Genomic DNA, 17,357 nt, shown 5'->3' with positions numbered 1-17,357 from the left:
TTGTATGGAGGAACAACTTTCCATGTTTTGCATAGTAGAAGGAGCAAACAATATCCAAAACACATGAAAATGGTGCCCAAAGAAACTTAACACTAGAGAATAGCTCTTAGGCACATGGCTATGTGTCCAACAATTCTGATGAAGTTCTGCTCTACTCCATGACCTGAGCATAATTTTTGCAACCCTAACACAATGCATGCATGCTTACGTGCATGGGACATTGTGCACACACCCTATATGATTTTCAAGGTGGGAATATGTGCATGAGAAAGAAAAATATGATGAGTTTACTGTATATGCTTGATGATAACCAAAAAGCATCATGAAGTGCATGAAATCTTAACACACTATAAGTTTTCATAAATTGATTTCAAATACCTCAATGATTAACCTGATTAATTCTAACAATAAATTGTCCTAAACCAGTTTGATACCCTTCTTCTATTATAAATCAATTTGGCTGGCTGGAACCTAGCTTGGTTCACTTGAGGTGACTAACCTGAGTGAGGTGCATGTCTAGTGGAGCCCTGAGCCAAGTCAAAGCTATGGCCAAGTCTAGTTTGGCAAAGTTTAACTTTACTTGCCAGGGGTCTTTAACTTGGGTGAGATCGAGTATAACCAAAGGCCAAAGCTAGATGATTTATAGAACCAACTGATTTGGTTAAGACTAGCTCGATTCATTTGAGGTGTACAACCTAAATGAGGCTCAAGATTTGGTAAAAACCTAACTCAGCTCGTTCCTGGACTCTATGCAGGGTGAAGTTTGAGTTTCGCCTTATACCAAACCGGTCATCTACAAGCAGACCTAGTTGGATCGAGATTAGCAGAACCCACTCAAAGTTTCTAACCGTGGTGAGGTTCATGCTTGGTTAAAAATCCAATCAGATTAAACATCCAACCAAAACCAATTTCCATCACATCAAAACTTTAGTTTTTTAAGTGTAGTTTTTAAACTTTCATTTTACTATTATTTTTTTAATTTATTTCATATTGTTCTCCGAATTTGTGTGCATTTTTTAACTATCTTTTGAAATAGCATGTCCATAGTTCCTTTCAAAAAGGAAAAGGATGATTATGCCATTCTTTTAAGGCTTTTTTTTTTGGAGGTCCTAAGGTTAAAGAAATTCCTACATGTGTTTGGATGTTAAGAGTAGAAAGGATGGATATGATGAAAACCAAATTTTATATCCAGGTTTTGGCACTCAGAATTTGATTTTGAGTGTTTGAATGATAAAAAAATGGTTTTAACTTCGCGTAATCAAGTTAATGAAATGCAGACATACTTTGTATCTAAATTGGTTATGAATCAAATTGGATTCTTCATAACATAATTTAGAACTTCACTCAACATTTTTGAAGCTGCATTAATACAATTTCAAAACTTTTAAAAGCCTTTGGAGGCGAATGCTTTTCTACAAATTCCCAAATGTTTTTCTACAAATTCCCAAGAGGGTTGGTGCAATGTTCAAGGTGGGGGCCAGTAGGCGGCTGATTATCATTTAGATTATCTATGGCATCAACCTTTATGCTGTTAAAAGGAAGCAAAGCTGAAGCACGGACCAACAGCAAATCTTGTAATGGGAAACCCCTCTCACTTGAAATGCTGGAGTTCACAATCTAATATTTTTTTTTATTGATGCAAACATTATTTGTTTATGGATGTAGGCAATGCTTGTGACAATTGAAATCTCTCTGATGTATTTGATTACTTTCAGACAGGATTGATGTTATGAGACCGTTTCTTTCTTTTGTAACAGTTTTTTTCATATTGATATTCTCATTTATCAACATCTTTGTTTTGTTAGTGAATTGTATTTTATAAATTATGAATACTGAAAAAATTTTATTAGCATTGATTATATATTGATTTTGGAATGTCCACGTTAATCAATTGGACCAAATCGAAAGGTTTCCCTATGGATGGCGTGAGATATGCAGGACCGCAGATTGTTGAGGGCTTCTGATGCGGTGTTCTGAGTGATTTCTTCCTTTGTAATCTCACTTTTTATTAATTCATATAACCATTTTTTCCCTCCTTCATATTTTCAATTGTTTGAGCTTCATATTGTTTATTTACTCTTTGTTAGGAGTTGTCTTAAAATGAGGAACTGATTCCATGTGAAAAGTCTGGTAGACCCACACATACACACGAAAACACATAGACCCACACTGGGAACACAAATTCCAAACGATAATGACAGGTGAGGAAGATGAAAATCTTATAAGATAATCATATTACAGAAACAGGTTACATTTTGGCATTATTATTCACATTAATTACAATAACACCATCTTCACAAGGGTGAAAAGCTGACAATTATAAAATATTATTGAAAAATACAAAAAAATAAAAATAAAGAATCAGTTGAAGAAATGCCCGATGTATATTAATCACCAACGGAGAACTATATCAAAAAATAAAAAATGGCAGCATAAGAATTTTCCGCTGTGTACATCACATAAGCTCTATGTTGGAGCATGAGATGCGGTAATCTGGCGCTGGCCTCATGAGAAGAATTAAAGCATATACCTAGGGATCGATTATACAAATCCAGCTCTTCTTGGATTGCCATGACGCTGACTTTTGAAGTGGTTAAGAAGCATCTGTGCCTGGAAAACGGGAAAACTAAAAGCTTAGGACGAAGCTCATTCGATTAAAAGGAAATTGTTCATGAGTGTTTAATCTAAAAGAAGCAAAATCATGCTGCCCAAAAATTCAGCAACAAAATGTGACCTTCACTTTTTTCCTCAGAAAATGCATGATGCGGCGACGCCACGTCATGTACCTCCCTTTCACTACCAATGGCCTTTCTGGATTCCCAAAGCACAAGCAGGAATCGTGTTTTTTATTTTGTAATTAATCTTAAATCTAGTTAGTGGGCAATCTAATTCATCAAGTGAAAAGAACATTTGTAAATAAGATAACTTCCATTTGCAGTTGCCAATAGCTGTACAACACCACCCCTCCCCATCTCCCCAATAAAAAGGTGGAGGACCCACCAAGAGGGGAGATACGACAGATAAGAAGTGTCCCCAAACATGCTCCAGGGCAAACCCTCATATAATTCCTTTGAACAGTTAAGATTTAAACAGTGCGAAGCAAGGTACTTTTGGGTAAAAGGTACAACCTTGCAGGTGCTGCCAATCAAATGTTGTAAAGAAGAGGCAATATGTCAATCCATCAAGTGGAAGGAAAAAAAATTATGTAAAGGGTTATATCTACGAAATAGGTGATACAATCGGAATCAATACATCACACTCACACTGTCTGTCCTTCACAATTTCTTTCATTAGTTACATGCTTGAGTGAAGAACCTTTTTATACCCTTTAATAGAAGGCCTCAAGTTGGAGTAAGTTTATACATTATTTCAAGCACATATGAAAAATCCCTTAAGATGTACATATCTCATATAGCAACATCAACAATTATCATCGTTATGCTTTCCAGAAAAATCAATATAATAAAGCACACATTCATATTTTAACCATCAAATTAGGTACCCATAAAGCATTGTCCACCATAGTATTTGTCTCACAAACTTAGTTGCTAGGAATGACAAAAGAAACGAGGAAAAAGGAAACCAGCCATTGTGCAAGATTGGCCCATTTTCTCAAGTGGGAAAGCCCATCACCACAGCTAGGACATCTATGTCCATGTAAAACAAGTAAACTACAGTTGATAACCTTGCATATGCACGTGTCAAAACCATTTTTCTATGGACCAAAGGAGCAAGAGCAGACAATTACAATGCATGATCCTATATAGCAGCCTATAAAGATGAACACACGAAGAGTAAATCAACAGGCGGAACACCAACTCTATTGTATAATATATCCAAGTGCACATTTCCAAACAGATCAAAATCCATTAGTTCCTTAGCATGATCATGGTATATCTCATACTTGACATCTAAAGTTTTTGATATAGAGTGTTTTCGCACTTGAATCATTTATTTCTTCCTTACAATATATTTTTTGTTTTGCTCATCAAATAAACATGCGTTGCATCAGCAGAATGATTCATTAAGTCAGCATGCAGAGAAAAACAGACTAAAAGAGAAACTACCAAGGCAGAGAGAGGGAAGGGGAGAGAGAGAGACACAGAGAGAGGAAGGGGGTGGGGGAGGGTGAGAGAAAGAGAGAGAGAACACCTTCTCCTTAGCTCTTGCTGTCCCAAACTGGGTTAGTGCTACAAGTGGAGGCACAGCTCCTTCCTGTAGTACCATGTTAGAGAATTTACGGCTATTGCTAGAAAGTTGCAGCAATGCTGAAGCTGCACGCTCTTTTGCTCTTGAAGATCCAAGCTCAACAACCTCCACAAGGACTGGAATTCCCCCTTGCTGACCAATCACATTGCATCCTTCTGGAATTGTCGAGAGATTAGACAAGACAGCAACAGCCTTATCAATCATGCCAAATGCAGGATCCATCAGTTCAATGAGGTGTTTCACAGCCCCAGCTTGCACAATCCGCAGCTTATTTTCAGGACAGCTAGAAAGATTATACAAAGCAGTAGCAGCATCTCTCTTCCCCCGGGGAGTCCCATTGCCCAACAAATCTACTAGTGGCTGAATTGCACCAGATCTTCCAATCCTAATCTTGCTTTCTGCCGTCACAGAAAGGCTGAAAAGTGCTGCAGCAGAATTCTCTTTTGCTTCCACATTCCCTACTTTAAGCACGTGTATAAGAGGTTCTATTGCTCCAGCATCAACAATGATAGTCTTGTTGTTATCATTAATTGAGAGATTCAGCAATGCAGTTACAGCATTCTCTTGGGTTTCCATGTCAGTTGAGTACAGTAAATTGACCAACAACATGACGGCTCCAGAATGTGCAATTATAATCCGATTCTCCATGCTGTGTCTTGCAAGAAACCGCAACCCAACAGCAGCTGATCGTTGTATTTCCTGTGATGAGCTCTGCAAATCCTGAACCAGCTTCTGAACCTCAGCCTCAATATCTGACTGATTGGACGTTGAGGCAACAGCAGGAGAGGAGGTGATATTTGAGACAAGGTTCCATTGAAATGGCTGCCTCCATAAGGACTGGCTTCCAGTTTTAATATCTAATACTTGACCAGAAGCAGGACTTTCTGATGTGACCCCACTGGAGATGTTCCTGTTATCATTTGCAGTACCATTAGACATCTCAATGGGATTTCCAGATTCTGACTGCACACGGTTGATAAAAATTGCACTTGACACTGTTGTGCTACAGTTACAGCCTTCACCAATTGAGCCACTTTGCAAATGATCTTCCTCATTTGTGATTACATTTGGACGGCCAAAAGTTTCAGTCAGGCCATCTGAGTCAGGTCTCACATCTTCATTCCTCATTGGAAAGGATTTGGCTTCATCTTCAGATTCATCTTGAACATCAAGAAGGGCAACTGAAGGCCCACTTGCAGAACTGCTATCTGAAACTCTCTGAGGACCTGATCGAGAAGAAAAAGTTTCACTTGGACAAGATGCAAGTGTGCTTTCATTTGGAAAATTGTGGTCAGCTGGACTCGCAAGTGTGACCGACTCTGAAGATTTTGGGCTAGGAATTGCAGGAAGGCATGCATTAGTAGGAACATGTTCTACATCCTCAAGAAGTGTTGACAGTTGATTTAAGTTGACATCATTGGAAGGATCAGGAAATTTAACCTTATTCAACTCGCACCAATTTCCAATGAGTTGCTTGACAGCAATATTGGGAGTGAGGTTGGTGTGAACTAGAGATTGTCGTGTTTTTGGACAAACAGTCAAACCCAGATCTAACCATTTCCTAATAACAACTCGCTCATAAGTTTGTCCAGATGCCACAATCACTGGATCTCTCATTGGTTCAAGGGAAAGTGGACAACGAAAATCATCTGGAATCAGCATCCCATTGAGAGTTTGGGATTGTTTTATTTTCAGTAGACAGCCATGCATGTGGTTGACAAGCCCAATGACTTGATCTATAAGCCCCACTTCTGCAGTCTTGTTCTCATGCTCTGCCTGCAGTTTTGCCTTTTCTAAAATCACAGCCTCCACTAGAAGGTCATGGTTTGATGACAAGCTCAGAAACTCTGCAATTCTCGCTAGGGTTTCAGAGCTAGGCTGCCTTTGATCTTCTATAGCTTCTTTAAGCATTGATAACACCTGATTCTGACTCGTGAATTCATGTTGCTGTGCATGGTTAAGTTGACATAAACTAGCATTTAGTTACTCATGATTAAAGATGAAATGAACATAAAATATTTATGTGAGAGATAAAAAAAAAGTACCTGAACATGGACCACCTTGGAAGATAAAGAAGTTGACAAGACCATGGAACTGAGAATTGTGCAAATCTCTTGTGCAGATATGCAAATCTTCTCAGTTATCATTTCAGTTTGCAAAAGCTGACAACATGCAGAAAGATAAATAATAGTGTGAGAAATAAGAAGCAGCTCGCACCTAGAATGAGATCGGGGTTATAACCTCAAGCTTCAATAGAACAGAATCTACAGATGACAACTTCCTCATGAGAAACGTTAAAACAGAATTCAGTACACAAAAAGTTTCCGCTTCTAAGAAGAGGCTGTTTTAATCAACCAGCATATCCAAATTTAGGTCTTGTTCATATGATCTGCTAGAAGGATTAGTAAACTGATGCCTTCCATAAGATACACTAGTTCTACACACAACTGTTAATATTCAGCCACGACAACAATCCCCAGACATTTTCACCATAGAATTGGTAACTGGCTAAACAATAGGGAACTAAATTGAAATGATAATAGACCAGAGCCTACAAACAGCTTATCCATAGAAGTCATATAATATGGATGTGCCAAAAGCCTGAAAGGGTCATGGCAGCTATGACATGGCTAGAGCACTCGAACATGGCTTGAGCTTCAGGTGTAGTGAAGCCACCACATTTGTTCAGTCAAAATCAGCCATATTGAAATTTTTCCAAACTCTTTGTTGCTTCATTTATTTGACTTGTCTTGTGGTTACTGTTTGCAAATTTCTCATTATATTCATGAATCATGATAATTTTATCCTCTGCTTAATCTGTTTAACAGCAGATAGCGTAAAAATTATAATTTTTTGTCAGGCTCATGAATGTTTGTTACAGTTATTCCATCATAAAAGATATTGTTGCCTGCAACTCGTTTGGGAATTTCTGCATGGGAAGAACAGACATAAGTAGACCTGCCTAAGGTTGATGAATAAACCAAGTTACACTGTTCATTTCAAAGAAATGCTACACACATATGATAGGTAAAGGTCTCTGGTAATGTCCTCCACTGAGTTTCTGGACCCTTAAATCAGTACTTCAATGAAGCAAGAACAGTCGACACCAGCAGGACAATGTAGAGGTTGTTTAGATCAGAACGAGCTGACAGCATTGAAAGTCACAAGTAAATCCGTGACATTAACATAAGTTTGTTTTTCTTCATGCGAGGTCCCAACAATCCTTAGTTCTTACAAGAGCTGGCAACCTTGTTTTTTCTCCTCACTTTTTTTTTTTTTCCCTAGCTATTGGATCGTCATGTGCTGCTCCCTTAAGGAACTTAAGTACACTGACTTTTTAATTCGAGGTTAAAATTTACATGTTAATCTCATAGGACAAAAGTATAATATTTTATCTCTGGAGATCAAATATTCACATGTTGATCTCAGGAGACAGCCTTGATGCCGTCATGTAATCAGAAAACACCAGTTCATGACATTTGCAAGTTCTAACCAAAAAATAAACAAGTTTAAGGAATATTTCAAAGGAAAGCTGATGACTACACATCTGAAAGCATATTGATGTCAATTTAATCTTAGATACTGCTCTTCTCCTCAGAGTAATCCCATCCCGTTTCTTTGCTTACTTTGTCATTCACCGTTATTTTTCTTCCTACCACTCTGTCAAGTAGCCGCAAACAGTACCAAAATTATCAGAATCCCTACTTTCTTTTGGCTAAATTTCATATCTGGGGATACTCCTACCCAAAAGCCTCTTCAGGTTCACAAATAGCATAAGTTTAGGAAACAGAAACTAAGATAAGGGGATTACTCAATAAAAACTGTAAAAAATCCTTCAGAAGAAAAAGGACCATCACTGGAGATGTGGATCAAGGGACGTACATTGTAAAACTTGCTCGTCATTGGCTGCCAGTTTTCCATGAGCTTCATAGAATCATCAACGCAAATACACAATTCTTCCAATCTTCTCTGAAGTTTCTCATTTAAAGCCAACTCAGAATGAATAATCTCCTCAACCACCGGCTTGATAAGTGTCAGTATGACACCTATACGTTCATAGCATATTTGAGCTTGTCCGGCTTTCACTTTTCTACTAGGTAATAAATTATTGAACTGAGATATGCAGTTGACTGGATCCCTCCGTACTGAATGTTCCATTTAACCTGTTTGAGGAAACGAATGACTTGCATGTTTTCCAAAATCAATTCTTAAGAATAACAAGGCCAGTGCACAATAAAATGTTAAAAGAGAAGAAAACTTCACATATGATCAATATGCATCTATCAACTTGTATTAGGTATCCGTAGTAACAGCCACATGCGCGATTTCTCGGCCTTCAAAAGAAATAGGACAAGAAACCAGTTTGCCTGCCCAAGCTCCCAATTAGTACCCTAAACTTTTGTTATGGATCAAAGTGAAAAATTGGAAAACAAGAGATTCTCAAGATGTGCTTGAAGCCGATCAGATGAAGGGAGAGAGAGGGACAGAGAGACGGGAGCATCTTTCAACGATTCACAAAGCACCATTCAACCCCAACTAACTGATAAGATGGCTAATAGCTCAACCAGCGGACCAAAAATTTGGAAATGAATTAGGAGAGACGTGAGAGTTTCTATTGAAGACCACGGAAATTGAAAAGCAACTCAAGAAGTTCTGACTGAAAGATCAACTGAATAACATTGCAAAAAACAGATAGGACAAATATGAAAGCTTATGCAAAATTAGTTAGCAGAGCAACAGCAGATCAGCAATTCTGAATAGAAGACCGAAAAATACAATCACGGTCTACATACAACCACTACCGCAATCATGGTGATTTGCATAAATGCACGTAACTAACAAAATTTACCAATCTCAAAGGACCCGAAAGCAAGAACTTGGGAAAGAAAAGAGGAAAGCGATACGATCTATTTCAATTTGAAGAACACACCAACCGATCAACTCAAGAAAGAAATAAGTCCGGGCACCTTCTGTCGATCACCTGCAGCTCGCGTGATCCTCCTTTCACGCGGCAAAAATGTCATTGAGAGAGAGAGAGAGAGGAGGAAATTTAATGAAGTTTTCTCCGAGGCTTCGCTATTTTATTTGAATGAACTAAGAGCGAGGGCAGAGAAAGAAGGAACTTCCTCTACTCGGAGAATTCAAAGACTGACGGCGCTCGAAAGTCAAGGGGGAGAGAGAGAGAGAGAGTAGAATTGTTAACCAATAGGAGGAGGGAAGACAGCGAAACAAAATTAACCAATAGGAGGAGGTTAGACGAGCGAATAGAAAAAATTGCAAACAGATCATCAACGTTCTAGCAAATACCAGATTAACTCAACTTTTGACGAATTTCATAGTAAAGGAAAATATATTTATTTTTTGATATAAAACAAGTACTCATCACATAGAGAAGCAGACTTTTCTTAGTTGAACGAATATATATATATATGTTTACGTTTTAAGAGGGATATTTGATATTAAAATTATATTTTTCTTTTATTGAGCAACTCTTTCAGAATTTTTTTGTAAAAATGATCAATCTTTGACCAAAGCAGTATGTCATGGCTCCTAACATCGGGCCTTGTGTTAGGTTTTGGAAATGACTAACACGCCCTTGCAGCTAAAATAGAACGCCCACCATGCCCCTAACATAGTTTCCCGTGTTAGGACAGCGGCAAAATATTATTTGGTCAAACGTTACTACTTTTCTTAACAAGTATAGCAGAAGAAGAAAAATTGCAGAAAATAGTTGAATGCTTTGTGAGACTGATGAGAGGGAGAGACAGCAACTAACCCCTTTTTGTATTACTAAATGAGGGAGAGACAGCAACTAACCCCTTTTTGTATTACTAAATTTTTCTAAGTGTTCACTTCATATGGATTTACAAGAAAAAGTTTTGTGAGATTACAACTTAAAATTTCATTTTCCCGCTATTTCTTTGTGAAGAATACAAAACTCCTCTTTATAAGCTGATTTCTTGCCTTTTATGATGGCCAAAACCGCCGTATCTTTTACTAATACCAAAATATTGTTCACTTGTTAGAGCCTTATGGATCAGATTGCAACATCATTTTTCCTATAAAAGTAGTTTTATATATCACTCTCCAGGTTTTTTTTACTACTATGCATGTTAATTCCCATGCTAGAATATGTCAAATAGTTAGTACCGTTTGTGTTTTATTTATATGGAACTGTTTGCATTCTCGCTTCTACCGTTATAATTGCAAGCTCGTTAATTACTTAATATCTTGAACCCCGCCGTCATGGCTACGCTCTCCCTTCCCTGCTCTTCAATAAACAGAAGTGGCTTTAGGAGGCCACTACCGTCTTGTGCCCAGGGCTGCACACAAGTAGAGTTGAGTTGGAGTTGGGCTAGTTGGAGCTCAACTCAACTCAGAAAACTCAAGCTCAAAACTTGAGTCGAGCTTGATAAAACAAGCTTGAGCTCAGCTCGGCTTGTTTAACTTGTTTGTGTATACAAGCATGTCAACTCGTTTAGTTGTTACCCGTTTAACTAGTTTTTCATTATAATTAAACATTTATTATGTAGATACAACCAGAACTCGACTCGTTTAACATTTCAAACATGCACTTTAACTCGAGATTGACTTGGTTATAAAAGAATCGAGTTTGAGTTGAGTTTAGACGGGTGAGTTTTAGTCAATCTCGAGGTGGCTCAACTCGTTGTGCAGCCCTATTTGTGCCTATAAAAGGAAAGAGCATAAAGCTCATCCCCCTGTTGACACAAACACAAGAATCTAGGCTGTTGCATGTTGTGAGATGTTTAAATATTTGTAATCCATCATTATAAGCACGTTAAAAGCACCATAAACTGTCGCTATACAATGACAAACCATTGTTAATGCCTCTGTGACTAAAGATTTTTAATGGTGAGTTTTAAATATTTAGTGAATCCGGTAGTCAGTTGATTTGAATTTCTCCCGTTGCTTAGATAGTTTGATGGCCGTTCAGGCCAGGCTCCTTTTTGCAAGAGCTTGCCAAAACTGTGGGCTAAATCAGAAAAGTATTAAGGCGCAAGCTATCCTGTAACGCGGTGCACAAGAGGAACCAATGCGGAAAGAAGAAAACCTAAAATTACATGACAAGTGGTTCATAATGGATCCATATAAAGGAAGGTCAACGCTGAAAACGATCGTCGACTTAGGTGGGGTTCGTCTGACTTCGAGATTAATGGGACGAGACTGAGTCAAGAGGCACTGTTCAATATTTACGTGACGGATGCTTGTGAAAATAATTCTAAAACGAGACTCCACCTTTCAAAAATTTACCGATACGCATCGTGACAACAACACCTCCAATTATGTCATTTCACCATTTATATATATGTATATACTTTTAAGGGAAAGCGGTTCATAAGAGAGGCCACTGTCTCTTCCTGTCCGTTACCCTGGTTTACGGAGCATGTTTTGAAACCTTTTACGATATAAATAAAAAACGAACTAGGACGTAACAATGACCACTTTAGAGTTCAAACACAAGTCCCTATACGAGAAGAACCACCTTGTCGTTCAATACAATACACGACCACATCGTCATTTCACCATTTACGCACACCATTTTATGACTCTCATTTTTTTATGTACTTGGTTTAAGCTCAGCTTTTGGCAACTATTGATCTACCAGCATTATTGAAATCAGTTCAGGTCGTCCTTAATTGGTCAGATCGATTCTAATAGTTGGTAGAATGATTTGATGCAACATCGATCAAACACTACCTGAAATATTGTTCTTTTGTTGATCAGAAACAAAATGCTTTAAAAAGATCCTGAAAATTTAAATTTTAGTTGGGCCATTTGTATCTATGCATTAGGATCCGGATGAATACATCCATCCCTCAGTACAAGACAAGAAACAAGGGGGTGTTTGGTTTGCAGGAATTGCTAGAATTTTAGAATCAAAATTCTTATTTTTGAGAAAATGAGAATTATTTAATCAAACACAGAATATTGATTCCAGAATTATTAAACGATTTCAGAATTAAAATTCTGGAATCAAAATCCGACCCTGAGGGGTCCGAAATCAAAATTCTGGACATCACTGTGTCTTATAACAGACGAGTGGGAGAGGAACTGGTCCTCCCCCAAAGGATTGCTCCCTCTCAGCGGTTACGTTATAAGACGTAACAGCTAACAAGCTCATCTTGTACCCGTCGCTGCCTGTTATTTTAAAAATTGTGCATTTTTTTTTTCAATTGAATTTTCTATGTTTTATTTATTTATTGGACTAATATGATTGGAAGGGGTTCTCAACTTGATTTTATTTAATTGATTTGATGAATCTCGTTGAAAAGAGTTTAACATTTGAAACTTAACCGACTTTTCTTATTCAGTCGAAGTTTGAACGTGTCTTTCCAAATTGCCTATTTAAATATATGAGCACGGGGAAAGGGCTGACTGCGTACGCATTCTGACATCGAGCCATATGTGCAAAGATGTCTATAATTGCCCTTGCTAGCCCCTTGAAATTTCTTTATGTTTATATTGGTACTCTCAATTATTTGGTCATGTCTAATTTATGTATATTGCTACCCTGAAATTTTATGAATCATCAGTGTCTCTCAACCAAAATTTTTAATTAAAAAACTGCTACCATGACCACATCAAATTGTCATGCTTGACCCCAAAGCCTGACCATGGATCCTGCCGTGGTGAACAAGAAAGTTGCAAGCCAAGATTTTCCACCAGAATTTCCTTCTTCCCCACGAAACTCACGCCCTCTCGTCTTAGGTCCCGCATCGGTTCAACCATACAATAAATCTTGATCGGAAAACCGAACCATAATCCAATTAGATCCTTGCTTGGTCATGATAAAAGAAAAAAGTGGTCTGATTACCACATAACATAAATGGTTTGCAAATAGTTTTAGAGTCATGATTTTTTTTAATGTAGCAAATCTTATCATAATCTGATTTCCTGTGCTTAACTTTTTCACATCTGGATTGTCCTTTGGTCAATCAATGCCCGAACCTGACCCATAAGCTCCAACCAGTAGGGGGTCACCTGAGGATTACTACCCCTCCCCTCTAGAGGGACTTATCTCAAATCTTCTAGGTAACCATGAGTCACTAAAGGTCTCTTCATTCCCCCTACCTCTCGGGGGTCATGGACCGTGACATGATTTGTGTAGGGTATTGTATTTAAAAAAGTAACATCCATGAGAATCGAATAGGCAACATATGTCTTTTAGGCAACCGATCCCAAACCTTCATTACGAAGAAACATGGTAAAAAATTCTGAATTCAACCGGCTGAACCTTGTCAGCACGTGTATATAGTTCCTCCTTCAAGTCATCAGACTTAAATGAGGAGACAGAAATTTCTGGTCAAAGGGCATTACTAAAAAAAATTTAAATTTTTTAAGGAACATCAACATGTGAAGGAAAAAGATTCCCTGAGATGTCAATATAAAATAAACATCTTTTGTACCTCGTGACCACAAGTTGCCCACACCTGCCTTTGCCCCTCCCCTTGATGGGAGATGATATTATTTCTATACCACAAATTTAAATCCACAGAGTCCCATTCGGGTTAGCATTTGACGACCCTGAGGCAAGCATTGAAAGTTAAAAGCCGAAAAGTGGTAATTTATGTCTGACACACAAAATTGGGTCCTTAGATAATGCTATTAAGTGCTCTGTTTATCACGACATAAGAATGTCTCAAATTTTTTGAATTACTTAGTCTAAGCCCAGCTTTTGGTAACTATTAATCTGCCAGTATTATTTGAAATCAGTTCAGGTCGTCCTTCATTGGTCCTCCTGCCTTTGCCTTTATTTCAAACAAGGTATGTAGTATGGATCATCCTCAGCTCAGATCTAGCGTTTCAAGAAAGGGTCCCAGTCACCCCGAGGTGCCCGCAGTGGTGTAACCACATGGTGACTGGTCACCAGTCTATTAAAAGTTCTTTGTTTTTAAATGGGAATATTAAACAAGTACTCCTTCAGCGAATATTTTTGGCTCTGCCACTGGGTGCCGGTCAACATGACATGTTGCATCTGATTTGGTGCAACATCTATCAAACACCACCTGAAATATGGTTATCATAACTGTAATCACTCTAAAAGATCCTGAGAATTTTAGCTTCCTTTGATCCATTTGAATCTATCAAGTATTCTAAAAGATCCTGAGAATTTTAGCTTCCTTTGATCCATTTGAATCTATCAAGTATTCTAAAAGATCCTGAGAATTTTAGCTTCCTTTGATCCATTTGAATCTATCAAGTATTCTGGTCCCGATGGGTGGGTCTCTTGGTGTGACAAATAAGAAATTTGAACAATTTGTTCCGGTGACAAAGCCAAAAAAAAAAAGTATTTCTACTAAAGGACCAACTTGATTTTATTTAGTTGATTTGGTGAATCTTGTTGAATATAATTTTACATTTGAAACTTAACTGGTTTTTCTTATTCACCCGTACTTTGAACGTGTATTCCCAAATTGCCTATTTAAATATTTAATATTTTTTTCGTATAGGTTTTTGTCCAACAGCGACATGAAATACAGTTGGGTAGTATGGAAAACGTCATTGTTGTTATGCCATGGATGAAACTAGCCAATGACTCATCATGGTGCCATATAAAACTCAAACGCGGTACATGAAGATGGGGCAAGTAGCCTTACTTGTGCTCATGAGTAGGAAAGCATTCGCTTGCAAAACATTGCCGTTGCGTGTTTTGGGAAAAGGTTACGGGCGATTAAGAAGTGCGATTGTGCTTTCATTTGCGCACTCCTCAAGCCAGAAAAAAAAAGGAAGGACTCCAATTGTGCGATCGCCCCTAGCTTCGCATAGCAAAACCTTACATTAGGAAAACGTTAGGAGCCGCCACTGCATGTCAGGCTGAGGCCGATGAAGGTGCGATTTTAAGATCAATCGTGCTTCATGTGCATGTTTCTCAAGCCAACAGATGGAGGGACTTCAATTACGGGTTCGAATGGTGGAAGGTCCTTTACCTTAACATGTTGGTTGAAACACGTCGTTTGGCAAATGTGCAACACAATTGAAGCTGATGAAGAGTGATCTCGAGAGGACCCTTTCCTCTGTAACACACCAGACTATCGTGTTCGGGTACAAAATGGTGACTTTTTTTCAAGTTTAATATGACAAAGCTGTTTTTCCTGGTTTGGATTTAAGATTTCATATCTCAGATCATAGATCTATTTATCTATCTCAGATTATGGATCTTGTATTTTGGATATCAGGTTTCTAACCTCAAGCATTAGATTACAGATTTCATATCTCAGATTTTGGATATCAAATCTTAGATCTTGATATTGAATTTTGATCTCAAAGCTTGGCTTTTGGATCGTGAAAATGGAACAACATGATATGATATTTTGTATCTTTATGTGATCCCCTATTTTAAATTTTGAATAAGAATTATATAATCTCTCAGATCATGATCACAAATTTTGGGATTTAGATCCAATTTTTCTCCTGACATGTTCGCATCTTATACCCCAATCCCAATAGAGGCCGGACTCAAGTTCTATTTTGCATGCATCATGCTAGACTGAGAATATTGATTTGCATTGATATACGATGATCTTAATATGAATAAATATCATATTAGATGTTCATTATTCTACTTCTAAGATCTATTTAGATTTCAAAACATGCATGATTTTAAAACTTGGGTATGTTTGCTTTTCATAGGTTTTGAACGACATTTAGACTTAGGAATTGGAACATTTAGTCTAGTCCTTGGTTTGAATGTTAGAACAACTGATCATCTCTTTAGGGTCCATTTCTTTACGTTAAAAAAAAAACAGAGAACAAAAATAAACATTTCAATGAATTCTACACCATACTGTTGAAAATATCAAACTGTCTAGAACAGAACTATCACAAACTGCACATTAAAACTATTCTAGGACGTAGCTTTTTCCTAAATTCATTCAAATGAAATTTAGTGTGAAGCATAGCAGACACACAAGCGACGGAAATGAAAAGAAAAGAAAAACATTAAGCTAAAAAACCTGTAAGTGTTTGTTATCACCCCAAAAATTTTTCAAAAAGACTATATTTTATTTTCACCCAAACAAAATGTTCAGTTATTTGGATTTAAATTTTAGGCCCTAAGCCCAATCCTAGGCCCAAACCAAATTTGCGACTATTCGATCCAAAATGAATCTCTAGACTCATGTTCACAAAATTCAAATTCAAAACCCAACTTTAGACATGAGATTCAAATCAAAAATTCATCTCCTAGGTCTAAATTAGATCCAAAACCCAAGTCTAGATCCAAATCAAGCATTTCAAAATCATAATCCAAATCTGCCCCTTAATACACATTTAAAAATATGATTTGCAGGCTTTTCTTGTTTTATTTCATGAACGGACCCCTTGGAGGATAGGGCGATGATATCTGCCCCTTATTGATCCATACGAGACAATAAGGAGAGGATTTTGCCACCCTTCATATAAACTCAGCACGGAGCACGGCAAGGCTCAGCATGTTGGTGCACACGAAGCACGTCGTGCACCGAGACAGGGCCTGCACCAGTTTTTGGTTAAAAACCACGCCATGTTGGGTGGGCATTAGCTTTGTCGACACCTCAAAGGGGTATTTGCAGGGCTAATGGCTAATCTCATTTAGACAAAACCTATTTTAAAAAAAAATGAAAAATTATTAAAAAATACTTGAAATTCGCAAAAAATCTTGTTAAATTAAAAAAGAGTATAAACAAGGTGAAATAAATTTTGTTTCTTAATTTATTTTCAAAAATATGCTTGTTATATTGCCTTAATCATCGTTTACTTGAGATTATGCTTATGCATGATGTATTAAGTTTCTTTAATTAATGAGCAAATGCACAACCAGAATGAGTGTTTGGGTTGGGATCTTTTCATTGTCATGTTGATTTTTGAGGTTGAGATTTGTCCAACGTGGGAAAGCTCTTCACGAATATATACATGTTAAAATGCATCTTCATGTCATTATCACGCTTAGTTTCTCTTTTAATCACCCAATTAGGAACCCCAATGAATGTTTTATTACATTGCTTGATTTTCTTTCATACCCAATGGTGAGAGAAATATGTTCTCTTGTAATAAAATGAAATAAATATGCCTTTATGTTCATGTATAAAATATTTGGAATTATATTTTCAAAAAAAATTCCAAAGCAAATATATTCTCTAATGATGCCT

The 17,357-nt window shown here is 37.4% G+C and overlaps 1 protein-coding gene across 5 annotated transcripts; it reads right to left on the bottom strand.

The window, feature by feature from the left end:
* Positions 1–2,207: 2,207 nt before the first annotated feature.
* Positions 2,208–9,392, bottom strand: LOC116267640 (U-box domain-containing protein 4-like). Of its 5 annotated transcripts, none has more exons than XM_031649501.2 (5): positions 9,140–9,392; positions 8,092–8,372; positions 6,255–6,371; positions 4,153–6,156; positions 2,208–2,610 (listed from the first exon to the last, which is right to left on the bottom strand). In XM_031649501.2, exons 2-5 carry the CDS (start codon positions 8,365–8,367, stop codon positions 2,542–2,544), a joined length of 2,466 nt encoding a protein of 821 aa, XP_031505361.2. In that variant the 5' UTR covers positions 8,368–8,372; positions 9,140–9,392; the 3' UTR covers positions 2,208–2,541. The 5 variants fall into 5 exon arrangements, with proteins under 5 accessions (XP_031505361.2, XP_031505359.2, XP_031505363.1 ...); XM_031649499.2 differs by having other exon boundaries at positions 9,144–9,392; XM_031649503.2 differs by having other exon boundaries at positions 9,177–9,392.
* Positions 9,393–17,357: the final 7,965 nt, after the last annotated feature.

The sequence above is a fragment of the Nymphaea colorata genome, chromosome 14 (assembly GCF_008831285.2).
Source record: "Nymphaea colorata isolate Beijing-Zhang1983 chromosome 14, ASM883128v2, whole genome shotgun sequence".
In the NCBI taxonomy this organism is placed as follows: Eukaryota; Viridiplantae; Streptophyta; class Magnoliopsida; order Nymphaeales; family Nymphaeaceae; genus Nymphaea; species Nymphaea colorata.
Note: the sequence above shows the minus strand (reverse complement) of the source record. Positions and strands in the feature narration are given on the sequence as shown.